General features: G+C 37.6%; 1 protein-coding gene across 1 annotated transcript in view; it reads left to right on the forward strand.

Annotated features, from left to right (window-relative positions):
• CDHR1 (cadherin related family member 1) overlaps positions 1-14,443 on the forward strand; it is a 181,057-nt gene that overhangs the window by 45,828 nt on the left and 120,786 nt on the right. Inside the window, exons 5-9 of the mRNA XM_044300029.1 lie at positions 1,228-1,317; positions 1,547-1,633; positions 7,952-8,068; positions 11,464-11,607; positions 11,808-11,886. Coding sequence (XP_044155964.1) covers positions 1,228-1,317; positions 1,547-1,633; positions 7,952-8,068; positions 11,464-11,607; positions 11,808-11,886 — 517 coding nt within the window. The remainder of the gene's footprint in view (positions 1-1,227; positions 1,318-1,546; positions 1,634-7,951; positions 8,069-11,463; positions 11,608-11,807; positions 11,887-14,443) is intronic.

The raw sequence follows: 14,443 nt of genomic DNA on the forward strand, positions 1-14,443 counted from the left end.
CAACATCTTATGGACAGATGAGACCAAGATCTACTTGTACCAGAGTTATGGGAAAAGAAGAGTATGGAGAAGGAAAGGAACTGCTCATGATCCTAAGCATACCACCTCATCAGTGAAGCATGGTGGTGGTAGTGTCATGGTGTGGGCATGTATGGCTGCCAATGGAACTGGTTCTCTTGTATTTATTGATGATGTGACTGCTGACAAAAGCAGCAGGATGAATTCTGAAGTGTGTTGGGCAATATTATCTGCTCATATTCAGCCAAATGCTTCAGAACCCACTGGATGGCTCTTTACAGTGCAGATGGACAATGACCCAAAGCATACTGCAAAAGCAACCAAAGAGTTTTTTATAGGAACGAAGTGGAATGTTATGCAATGGCCGAGTCAATCACCTGACCTGAATCCGATTGAGCATGCATTTCACTTGCTAAAGACAAAACTGAAAGGAAAATGCCCCAAGAACAAGCAGGAACTGAAGGCATTTGCAGTAGAGGCCTGGCAGAGCATCACCAGGAATGAAACCCAGTGTCTGGTGATGTCTATGCGTTCCACACTTCAGGCTATAATTGACTGCAAAGGATTTGCAACCAAGTATTAAAAAGTGAAAGTTTGAATTATGATTATTATTCTGTTCCATTACTTTTGGTCCCTTAACAAGTGGGAGGCACATATGCAAACTGTTGTAATTCCTACACCGTTCACCTGATTTGGATGCAAATACCCTCTAATTAAAGCTGACAGTCTGCTGTTAAAGCACATCTTGTTTGTTTCATTTCAAATTTATTGTGGTGGTGTACAGAGCCAAACATTTTAGAATTGTGTCAATGTCCCAATATTTATGGACCTGAATGTATATGTAGATGTCTTCAGGATAGGCCAACAATATTTTATCGGCAGGGGTCCAACACCACACCAAACAGCTGTTCTGCAGCGACGTTCTGCTTTGGGACACATCACCAGTGAGGACAGTCATTGACTGCTGAGAGGCATGTGACCCCAGCCTTCTGAAAGTTCACAGAACAGGGACTGGAAAACTGCTGAATGGAGCCAGGGAGCTGCAACATAGTGGCAGGTAGAAGGTGAGTATGAGTTTTTCTAACAGGTACAACACACTGCAGGGCTTTGTTAGAAAGCACAAAAACCTGAGCAATCCATTTAAAATGAAAAGTAAAATTGTAAAGCACTGAAATTATGTTATGCCCAATTATTTTAAACTCATTGCAGGTATCTGAAAGAGTCCGAATTCTGGTGACAGACGCCAATGATGAGAGTCCAGAGTTCCTGAATACACCTTATATTGTGAATGTGCCTGAGGTATAGTTAATATCCATATTTTCTTGGAGGGATGGAGATAAGGGCTTTTATTCAGGTTTCAGCACTATATTTATCATTATGAGTCCACTTTATTAATCTCTCTATGGATGAGGGCTGAAAAGTTCCTGAAATAAATAAGAGCTTGAAAAACCAGAGCATTCAGGTTTTTTTTTTTTTTTTTTTTACCCATACTGTTAAATTTGAATGTCATTTATTTTGTGTTTTCTAGGACACTCTTCCTGGAAGTAGCATTTTCCAGGTAGAGGCAGTAGACAAAGACACAGGGTCTGGTGGAAGTATTACATATTTAGTACAGGTGCGTTACTTTTATTTCATAGATGTTGCCTGTTTGTTAGTTTGAGCATTGATATTTTAAATGTACTGTTATTGCATTTACTGTCATATAATACTGTTCATAGATAATATAAAATTTGTCTGTGATTAGTGAGATGTAAGCATGGTCCAAATGATGTATCCTCTAGGCATAGTGTGTTATTTTCATTATTTATTGCTAACATAATATGCAAATTGATCTATCTTTAATAATTTTTTTTTTATACCTAATTGAAGTAGCAAACATAATTTGCTATCTGTAAAAAAATGTGTAGAAAAATATAAATCAATTCAATATTTGAGGTGACTACCCTTTGCCTTCAAAACAGCAGCAATTCTTCTAGGTATGCTTTCACACAGTTTTTGAGCAAACTCGTCAGGAAGTTTCTTCTAAACATGTTAGAGAACAATAGATCCTCTATGGAAGCTTTTCATATCATTCTTTCTTTTCATGTAATACCAGACAGATGTGATGATGTTGAGATCAGGGCTGTGTGAGGCCCATATTAACACTTCCAGGACTCCTTGTTCTTCTTCATGCTGAAAATAGCTCTTAATGCAACTGGCTGTATGTGTTTGATTGCTGTCCTGCTGCAGAATACATTTGGAGCCAACCAAACATTTTCCTAATGTTATTGCATGATGGTTTAGTATCTGTATTTCTCACTGAAGACTCCATTAATCCTGACCAAATCCCTGGCTCCATTTACTGATAAATTAATGCAGCAGATAAAAGACACATCATGCTTACTTCCCTTCGAAATTAGAAGACGTCCAGTGTCATGAGAAGAACTGCCAGAAACCAGTGGGACCTAGGTACACTCATCTATTGTTCAGAGAAGTCTGGCCAGAAGTGGTCTTCAGGGAAGAAAAAAGCCATAACTTCAATGTAGAAACAAGGCCAAGTGACTCCTCTTTGCATGAAAACATAGGAACTAGGGTGCCAAATAAGGCAACAGGTGCTCTGGACCAATAAGTCGAAATTTGGAATATTTGGCTGTAATAGAAGGCAGTTTGCCGAAGGGTTGGTACAGTAATAAGTATTTTCAGCTAACAGTTAAGCACTGTGGAGGTTCCTTGCAAGAGAATGCATTTCAGCAAATTAAGTTAGGGATTTGGTCAATAATAATGGTGTTCTCAATGTTGAGAAACACAAGTGGATACTTATTTATCATGCAATAGTGCCTCCAAATTTATTCAGCAGCAGGAAAATGACCCAAAACGTACAGAAAGCATCATTAAAAACTATCTTCAGTGTAAAAGAAGAACATAGAGTCCTGGAAGTGATGATATGGCCCCCACAGAGCCCTGATCTCAACATCATCACAGAAGATCTGTGGTTAGTTCTCCATGATCTCTGGAACAACCTCTCTGCCAAGTTCCTTCAAAAACTATGTGCAAGTCTACCTAGAAGAACTGATGCTGTTTTAAAGGGTGGCCACACCAAATATTGATTTGATTTCAATTTAATTTTTGGTCATTCACTTTACATTTTCTTAATTCTATTAACTAAATAGTGTTCAATTATATTATTGAATGCATTTGTACTTTATATAATTTTTTCCACACTTGCCTAAAACTTTAGTATTTACATAATTTTAAGACCTTCTAAGGACCAGATATTGTTCTGTGTCAGGCGCCATAGTTCCTCAGTTCCTCCTTCATACACAGATCAGATTATCTGCTACCTGGCTATAATAAAACATTGTACTGTTAGATCCTCCAGAGAAGGAACAGCATATTTATTTATTTATTATGAAATAAACAGTAAGCCCTAAAATGAAATTGCATATAAGAGCCCTTGCCAGCAGATTTAGGTAGTCTTCTTTACATAAAACAGGAAACAGGAATGCAAGCCCCTTTAATAGTTTAATACTGTAGCAGGGAATTATACTATATTGTATATTGCGCTGCTTTTCGACTCCCCACTCTGCTTTACTTTTTTCCCCTCTTTTGAGCTGACTGTTTGATGGTAAACCAATCATCCAGTTTTGTTAGGGGAACATGAAGCCCTAGCGCGTCATGAACTGATAGATGCTGGCTCCTTTTCCTAGCTCAACACCTGTTCTGCAAATCAGATGAATAACACATCACCTTATATAGGGATACATCATATCATTATCCTTTTAACCCTGTTGAGCTAGTGGAAGGGAAAATGCTTTAAAGTGTACAGTATTATACTTTTATTTACTGTAAATGTTTATTCTAACAAAGGTGTTTCTATTTTTTTCATAAATGAGTGTCTATTTACAAACCGGATTCCAAAAAAGTTGGGACACTATACAAATCGTGAATAAAAACTGAATGCAATGATGTGGAGGTGCCAACTTCTAATATTTTATTCAGAATAGAACATAAATCATGGAACAAAAGTTTAAACTGCGAAAATTTACCATTTTAAGGGAAAAATATGTTGACTCAGAATTTCATGGTGTCAACAAATCCCCAAAAAGTTGGGACAAGGCCATTTTCACCACTGTGTGGCATCTCCCCTTCTTCTTACAACACTCAACAGACGTCTCGGAACCGAGGAGACCAGTTTCTCAAGTTTAGAAATAGGAATGCTCTCCCATTCTTGTCTAATACAGGCCTCTAACTGTTCAATCGTCTTGGGCCTTCTTTGTTGCACCTTCCTCTTTATGATGCGCCAAATGTTCTCTATAGGTGAAAGATCTGGACTGCAGACTGGCCATTTCAGTACCCGGATTCTTCTCCTACGCAGCCATGATCTTGTGATTGATGCAGAATTTGGTCTGGCATTATCTTGTTGAAAAATGCAGGGTCTTCCCTGAAAGAGATGATGTCTGGATGGGAGCATATGTTGTTCTAGAACCTGAATATATTTTTCTGCATTGATGGTGCCTTTCCAGACATGCAAGCTGCCCATGCCACACGCATTCATGCAACCCCATACCATCAGAGATGCAGGCTTCTGAACTGAGCGTTAATAACAACTTGGGTTGTCCTTGTCCTCTTTGGTCCGGATGATATGGCGTCCCAGATTTCCAAAAAGAACTTTGAATCGTGACTCGTCTGACCACAGAACAGTCTTCAATTTTGCCACACTCCATTTTAAATGATCCCTGGCCCAGTGAAAACACCTGAGCTTGTGGATCTTTCTTAGAAATGGCTTCTTCTATGCACTGTAGAGTTTCAGCTGGCAACGGCGGATGGCACGGTGGATTGTGTTCACTGACAATGGTTTCTGGAAGTATTCCTGAGCCCATTCTGTGATTTCCTTTACAGTAGCATTCCTGTTTGTGGTGCAGTGTCGTTTAAGGGCCCGGAGATCACGGGCATCCAGTATGGTTTTACGGCCTTGACCCTTACCCACAGAGATTGTTCCAGATTCTCTGAATCTTCAGATGATGTTATGCACAGTTGATGATGATAGATGCAAAGTCTTTGCAATTTTTTGCTGGGTAACACCTTTCTGATATTGGTCCACTATCTTTCTGCGCAACATTGTGGGAATTGGTGATCCTCTACCCTTCTTGGCTTCTGAGAGATACTGCCACTCTGAGAAGCTCTTTTTATACCCAATCATGTTGCCAATTGACCTAATTAGTGTTAATTGGTCTTCCAGCTCTTCGTTATGCTCAAATTTACTTTTTCCAGCCTCTTATTGCTACTTGTCCCAACTTTTGGGGGGATTTGTTGACACCGTGAAAATTTGAATCAACGTATTTTTCCTTTAAAATGATACATTTACTCGGATTAAACGTTTGATCTGTCATCTATGTTCTATTACAAATAAAATATTGACATTTGCCATCTCCACATCATTGCATTCAGTTTTTATTCACAATTTGTTTAGTGTCCCAACTTTTTGGGAATCCGGTTTGTATATGAATATCGATAAACTTATATATAGATTTATTACAGCACTGTACTCTAACATTTTCTATAAAGTTTTCAGTATATAATGTTTGTACTACATAGCTTCTAATATTTAGTACTATTGCTACAGAATAGAGAAGATGTTGATCCAACCTGGTACCAGATGAACAGTACTGGAGTCTGTATTGTCTGGCACCATAGATGCTGCCTGTCAAGTAGGCCTAACCTAAAGTCCCATATACAGTGGCTTTACAATCATAATTGTATGCTTTTACCAATATCTGTAGCCTTCCCCTAATCCTGCTCCCATATCACTGAGGTGCCCAAATGACATTGATGTACATATGAGTACATCTTGTGAAGTATTCACATCTACATTTTTTCAGCAAGTGCCCTTTTCCCCAGGCCTTCTTATAGGCAAATTTGAATCTGTATAAGAAAACAGTCACTGAAATCTACTGGAAGCAATTAGTTAATGGATATCTAGTTTAAAGGGAGTGTGTCACCTATGACCGTGACAGATACCCCTTTGTTTTACTCAGATTTTATTTTCTGATTCTAATTTTTTTATTCTTTTCCTGAACATGATTATAAAGACCTCCATCTTGCCTGAGCTGTTGTTAACATTTAGAGATATATTTTAAAGGAGACAACATGGGTCAGACACAATTTGGAGGGGACTTCTATGTGTAGATCACCTATTGTGAATGGTACATCCTGTATTATCTATGTATAGGCACTATTTTTTAATCCTATGTGTGATGATATCATATAACTACTGAAAGATTATCTGTACAGACCAAGAAATGATGGCAATTATTAGGCCTAGTGGCCAGTGCAAAATTTGCAGGATTTTAGGATTATCTAATATAGATAGTGACATGGAAAATTAAAAATATCACAAATATACTTTAAAAATGTTTACTATGAAAAGGGGCAAATTATTTTTAACTATTATTATTTATTTGAAAGCTCCATTAATTCCATGGTGCTGTACATCAAGAGGCGCTTACTAATGCATAATATAAAAATACAATAAACTAGAAACTATTAACAGACTGATACAGAGGGGAAGATGACCCTGCCCACCAGAGCTTACAATCAACAGGGGAAGGGGAAAGAACACATCCCTAGGTGAGGGTATCTGCTGCTCATTTAGCTGTGTGGTGGCACCATGCTTTTTGAAGGTGGTAGGCCACAAACCTGCAAGACTGGAGAAAGCATTGCGCTATTAACTGTAATGGATAGGTCAAGTAGGGGGGCTGAGTCCCATGGGGGAAAGACTATGAATTCAGCTTTCTCCCTGTTGAGTTTTAGAATTAGAAAGCGGGAGGAGAAGAATTCAGATATAGCTGACAGACGCACTGGGATTCTGGATAGCAGGGAAGTGACATCTGGGCCAGAATGGTAGATTTTAGTGTCATCATCATAGACGTGGTTTTGGAAGCCATGGAACTCGATGAGCTATCCTAGGCCGAATGTGTAAATGGAGAAATTAGGGGACCCAGGACAGAGCATTGAAAGACACCAAAAGAGAGGGGGCGTGATAAGGAGGTGGTAGATCAATGGGAAAAACTGAAGGTTCTGTTGGTGAGGTATGAGGAGATCCAGGAGAGCACCAGGTCTTTGCTGCCAAGGTAATAGAGGGTGTGTAACAGGAGAGATTGGTCAATAGTATCAAAGGCAGAGGAAAGGTAAAAAAGGAGGAGCACAGAGTAATGACGATTAGCTTTGGAAGTTAGCAGATTGCTGGCGACTTTGGTCAGGGCAGTTTCAGTGGAATGATTGGGTCTAAGGCTGGACTACAGCTGGTCAAAAAGTGAGTGGGATGAGAGGTGGGAGGACAGTTTGAGATGACATGTTGTTCTAGGAGTTTTTATGTGAATGGGAGTAGTGAGAAAGGTGATAGCTGGATAAAGAGAATGGGTCTATTGAAGGCTTCTTGAGTACAGGTGTGAGGTTGGGGATTAGGTGGGGTGGGATTGCACTTGCTAATCTATTATGATTGTCCATATTGCCTCAATATTGACTGGCATGGCCGTTACTGCTCATCTTTAGTAATGCGTAAACTAAAAAATTAAAGCCCTGTGGATACTGCAATGTAATGTTCATGTAATTCACTTATTCAGTAAACCACATAGATCAGTAAACCACATAGACCATGTTGAGTTTAGGCACTGTGCCCAAAGAATCAATTAGAATCTATTATGCTTATGTGGTATCCGCTCAAATAAAGAAATGAGAGATTCATTATTTGTGCCTATAGATTTCTTTATTTTTTTATGAAGCGTAGAACTATGGTTAAGCAGCTTGTAGCAAGGCAGATTAGACCTTCTTAATGGTACTTACTGTAAATGAAGCAGTGAGCTATGTTGAGTTATTTTCAGCAGGGGTGTCCTGAGCAAATTCAACACTCTAAAAAAAGATCATTTATGAGACAGATAACACCTTTTATTTTTAGGACTCACATAGCACGAAATTCACAGTAGATCGCCATAGCGGTGTTCTTCGTATCAAAGCTGGAGTGTCATTGGACTTTGAAAAATCAAGAACTCATTTTATCACAGTTCTAGCAAAGGTATGTAGTCTATTTTATTAGCACAGTTAAAAAAGCTGCAAATGTCCTAAAATATTGCCAGAAAAAACTTACCTTTTCAATCCCCTGCTTTTCCAGTTCTCTGCCCATCTTTGTTTATAGGCTGCCACATGGCCTCTGTGATCATGTGCTGTATTGGCATTAGGTTAATATGAGCTGAAGCCATCAATTTCAGCATCTAATGTGTATGGGGGCCTCATGATTCTCTCCTAACAGATGCTATAGCGGAAAAGAAGGATAAGGCATTTTGAATTTGAACTTCCAAATCATTTTGCCTCTAGCCATTGAAAACACATGCATACTGAACCAAATGAGGTGTGCATGTGTGTGGAATTGCTGTCAATCGAATGAGTGGTGGCAACATTGTTTGTTGGTGGGGGGGGAATTGAAGAGCTAAAAAATTTTATATAAGACATTTACATTTTTTTTTTGTATTTTTTGCTAAGGTTTGAACAATGAGATGACCTCTTTAAAGTTTTTCTCATCATTACATAAATTCCTTTTGTTACCTGTCATTAAGGCCTCATGCACACACGAATGTATTTTCTTTTCGTGATCGTTCTGTATTTTTTGCGGACCGTATGTGGAACCGTTCATTTCAATGGTTCCTAAAAAAAAAACGGAAGGTACTCTGTGTACATTCTGTTTCTGTATGTCCGTATTTCCGTTCCGCAAAGAAATACATGTCCTATTATTGTCCGCATTATGGACAATGATAGAACTGTTTTAGTAGGGGCCAGCTGTTCCGTTCCGCAAGATTCAGAATGTGCACGGATAATTTAGCAAATTTGACGTGTCACTTTATGTGCTAATAACTTTGGAATACTTTTATTTATCCAAGCTATTCTGAGATAAGTACTTAATGTTAGGAGTAAATTTGGGTCATTAAGTTTTACCTTTATATTATAAAAAATCCCAAATTTTCCGAAAATTTTATAAATTTGAATTTCTATGTATTAAAGTCATATAGTGATACCTCATTAGATAGTTTTTACTTAAGATTCCTTATATCTCTACTTTATGTTGACATCATTTAGAAAGTCACATTTTATTTATTTTATAGAATGTAAGAAGCAATTTTTCAACTTTTCTATAAAAATTTCAAAACCAACTTTTTCAAAGACCAATTCAGTTCTGACATCACTTTGAGGTCCTTACATAATAGAATCCACCCATAGATGACTCCATTTTAGAAACTAAACCCCTCAAATTACTTAAAACAGTTTTTTGCAAACTATGTTAACCCTTTAGGCGTCCCACAAGAATTAAAGGAAATTTGAGGTGAAATTCACAATTTTCAGTTTTTGTGCAGATTTTTATATTTAATATTTTTTTTTTCTTTCTATAACACAGCAAGAATTAACAGCAAAATTAACCTTAATATTTATTACCCTGATTCTGCAGTTTACAGAAACACCCCATATGTGGTCGTTAGCTTCTGTATGGGTGCACAGCAGGGTTCAGAAAGATAGGATCAGTATATAGTTTTGGAGAGCAGATTTGCTGGAATAGCTTTTGAGTGTCACAGTTGCCGACACAGAGCGTGGTCGGCAAATTTGGAGGCAGAGCGCACAGGGGGGGGGGGGGGGGCACAGATTGTGGCAGGGGACACATATCAGGGTGCACATATTGGGGGCACACAGCAACCAGTGCCTGATTTCAGGCTTTGATCTGCAGAGATTTACACTGCAGCGATCTGCACAGACTAACCAATTGGAGCAATCGCTGGAAAGGGACCACTCTGATTGGTGCATTGCCGGCATTACTGGACTCTGCACTGTCCCTGACAGTGGCAGTGCAGGGGAATAAGCTTTAATCCAGGCATGTCCAAACTGTGGCCCTCCAGCTGTTGCAAAACTACAACTCCCAGCATGCCTGGATAGCTTACAGCTATTAGGGCATGCTGGGAGTTGTAGTTTTGCAACAGCTGGAGGGCCGCAGTTTAGACATGCCTGCTTTAATCCAAGCATTTTGCAGTGCTTGGATTAAAGAGGTCCATAACTTTTATATACGTGCGGCATGTGCAGATAGCACATATATAGCCACAAGGCAGTCGTGAAGGGGTTAAAATCATATATGGTAGCAACACATTCTTTTTCTAATCTGTTTTTATTTTTTGATTACATATTTATTTTCTGTTTCCTGAAAATGATTATGTGAGTGTCGATCTTGGCTAAGCTTTTTCTTAACAGCATTTACACAGCAATAAAAAAAATTGCTTTACGGCAGCTCCATGGGCCATTGGCAATGGGCAGGAGGAGACTTAATTTACTTCTATGGGAGAGTATTCTAGGCATGCTGTGTGATCTATGCAGAGGTGATTATACAAGGAAAGAACAGATAACATGTGACAATCAGCTATTGTGAATGGTGAATTCTGTCTTATCTATACAAAGATGACATATCTCCTTATCATTACAGGCAGGTTTAGAATAATGTATAACTGCAGTAAACTCATCTGTACAGAACAAAGGTCCCTTTACACAGGATAACGATCTAGCAGATTCTCGGGGAGGAAGTGTTCCTTCCAGACAATCAGCTGATGACTAGCAGAGGAGACTGGTGCATTTACATGCATCCAGAGTATGAGGAGGAGCGATCACTAATGCCATCGCTCTTCCCCATACAGATTTGTTGTTTCCAGGCAGAAGATCGTGTTTACACTGTGTTGCACAAAAGATACAATTACCCGAATCGGTAATTGATTGCATTTACACCCCAGGATCATCACTAACGAACATTTTTAGTAACTCCCGTGTAAAAGGCCCTCAAGAATCAGCGCCTATTATTAGGCTTAGTGTCCAGTGTGAAAAACTGCAGGAATTTATGTTTTTGTTTAAATATTGATATTGACATGGAAAATTAAAAATGTCATCAAAAAATCTTTAAAAATACGTTAAACATAAAGATGTGATTTAAACAATAGGTAATTTTCTGATGACACATTCCTTTCAAACACTGCTGCCTTACAGTATGCTCTCCTTTTATTTAAACGTGGATTCAGCTTTCATTTGCATTGATTGTGTTGTTGCCTCAAGACTTCATCTAAGCATCCCAGCTTCCTTATTTCCCACGGTACAAATTAAATGTTTAGGTTAATTGGCTTCCTATGGAATTGGACTTTGTTTACCTGTAGTAAGAAAATTAGACTGAGGTGAATTCAGGTTCACAGCACTAAATGAGCTAACCTTTTGCACAACTTACAAAACAGAGAGATGAGTATGAGATACATCTTTCTGTGGTACATGATGTTGTATCATAAGGGCCTGCTCTTTGGACAACATTTGCTTGTATTTAAAATTACTATAATTTTAAAAGACTCCCTTGCTTGAACGTGCTTTTTACATTACAATAATGCAATCTATTCCCTCTTAAAGGATGGTGGTGGAAAGCTACGTGGCAAGTACCAAGTATTTTCATCAACTACAACAGTCACCATCCATGTTCAAGATGTACAAGACTCACCTCCAGTGTTTGTAGGAACACCATACTATGGTTATGTCTATGAGGACACTATACTGGTAAGCCACTTAACCTACCTTTTCACCTAGGCTTGAATTCTGTTAGTTTTATGTGTTTTTAAATCCATTTGTGTTTCAGACCATTGTAAGCTTTCATTAACCATAACAATTCCAATGTTAACTATAACATCATGTTCATACATGGAATGAAATCATATATTGCATGATGATTTCAGAAAATATATTTATTATTTTACTAGGGATCAGAAATACTTACTGTGATCGCTTTTGATGGAGACAGAGTTAATCCCAATACTATACAGTATTCACTTTTGGAAGGTAAGGAAATTGTTTAAAGCAAGGGTTAATAAATTAGACCTACTTCATGTAGCAAGAAAAAGATTGATCCCTTTCAGGAAATTATCATGTACCCTTCTTTAGGTTCTTTTAAATACGTATGAAGAGTTTCATGCCTGCAGTGCTTTGAACAAGCTACTCTATTTGACTCTTTGAGTCTAGAAGTACTGGTAATACATATAAATATACACCCCTGCCACATTTTTTTCCACATTACACCCACAAACTTCAATGCCTTTTATTCGAATTGTATGTGATAGACCAACACAAAATACACATATGTGTGAAGTGAAAAGAAAATGATCCATGGTTTTCCAAATTTTTAATAAATAAAAATCTGAACAATGTGGCATGGATTTGTATTCAATCCCCTGTCTTCTGATACCCCTAAATCACATCCACTGTGACCTATTGCTTTCAGAAGTCACCTATTTGTATAGCTACAGCTGTTCTGTGAAGGTCTCAGAGGATTGTAAGAGAACATTAGTGATCAAACATCATGAAAACCAAGTTACACACCAGACAGTTCAGGGATAAAATTGTGGAGAAGTGTAAAGCAGGGTTAGGTTATAAAAAAAATATCCCACGCTCTGAACATCCAATGGAGCACTGTTTGATCAATCTTGTGAAAATGAAAGGGCTATGGCACAACTCCAAACCTACCAAGGCTACACCTAAACTGACAGCCCAGACAAGGAGAGCACAAATTAGAGAAGCAGCCAAGAAGCCAATGGTCACTCTGAAGGGGCTACAGAGATCCACAGCTCAGGTGGGAGAATCTGACAACTATTAGTCATATACGCCATAAATCTGGCCTTTATGTAAGAGTGGCATGAAGAAAGCCATTTTTGAAAGCAAGCCATAAGAAATATTTTTTATTTATACAATTTCAAATACATTATAAAAACAGGGAAACAACACAACAATATATCCTTAAAAAAAAACCAAAAAAAAAAACTTTACAATTAATCCAATTTTTCCTCAAACTTATATTTTGTTAAGCCAGTGGTTCCATATTTGGCCTAAATGGTCCTTCATCCCCCTATTATATATTTTCCTTTCCATTTTTATCATGTTATTCACAGATTTCTCCCATTCATTCACATAAGGCTGGTTATTTTCTGTCCATTTTCTCAAAATAAGCAATCTTGGCTGAAACAGCAGCTTAAAGAGTACTTGTTTCACAACTTCCGCAAGCCCAAATGTATTGAACCCCCTAATATAAAGGCCACAGGGTCACTGTGTATATCTACTCCTAAAGCTTTATCAATAACAGCTGCTATTTCAGACCAATATCTAAATAACTTGGAACATCTCCATATTAAATGAACCAGACCTGTCTGTTCTTCACCATATCATGGAAACTCATCTGTGCCTCTTAAACCCATTTTTTTTTAATAGTGTAAGTGGGCGATGTAACCTATTTATAAGAAAGAACAGAGTAACCCCATGTCAGGCCCTTAATGACACCAAAGGCCTATTACTTAATACATTTCTCCATTTATCATCTGTAAGCATCTTTTTTCCATTTTTCTTTGGCTACTATCTTGATCTTTGTTTGTAATTTCCTCATTAGTATTTTATATCTCTTTGAAATACTACCTTTAACCTTTCTATTCCCGAGAAAGTGATAAATATTCTTAGAAGGTGCTTTTTTTTTATACTTCTCAAGGTCAGCAGATTAATTAATTCCATCCCTAATTTGTAAATACTTAAAAAAATATTTTTGGGGGATCCCAAACTCCTTTATTAAAGTTTCAAAATCCTTCAATATATCCCCCTCAAAAATGTGACTCAACAAACATATTCCTCTATTTTCCCAATTTACATGCTGCCTAAGTTTTAGAATTTCACTCAAATTAATATTATTCCATATTAGTGTATATTCTAAATAACCTTTTATACCCATTATTTATTTTTCTCTCCAAGTGTAGTCCATTAAATTAAATATTTGATTCTAAAACCTCCACCAATTTACCCTGTTTAGCCTTATCCCCTATTTTTATTAAATTCCATCTCAACAAGGGGCTTACCTCCCCTTCCTTCATATTCCCATATTGTGCAACCAAATAATATAAATACCAATTCAGAAGTGACAAACCCTCCTCTTTAACAGGTAATTGAAGTTTTTTTTTTTTTATCCTAGTTATTCCCCCCCTTTCAAATAAACTCCCTAATTTACTTATCAATCCTCCTAAAAAAGTTTTTCGGTAACCACACTGGAGCATTCTGTAATACAAAAAAAAACCTTGGGAAGAAATACCATCTTTACCAAATTAATTCGACCCATCAGTGATAATGGATTCTCTTTCTCAATTCCCTTAAAAGTGGGGCCACATTAAATTTTACGTACTCCTCCAGATTTTGGGAAATATTTATCCCTAAATATTTAAAGCTACCACTTTTATCCACTGTATATACACGTCTGAACTTATATTAAAAACTTCCTCACCTAATAACATCAAATGTGATGTTTCCCAGTTTATTTGAAATCCTAAAAAATATCCAAACGTATTAATTATACCCATTACTTTACTTA

This window comes from Bufo gargarizans, chromosome 6, assembly GCF_014858855.1.
Source record: "Bufo gargarizans isolate SCDJY-AF-19 chromosome 6, ASM1485885v1, whole genome shotgun sequence".
NCBI classification, from domain to species: Eukaryota; Metazoa; Chordata; class Amphibia; order Anura; family Bufonidae; genus Bufo; species Bufo gargarizans.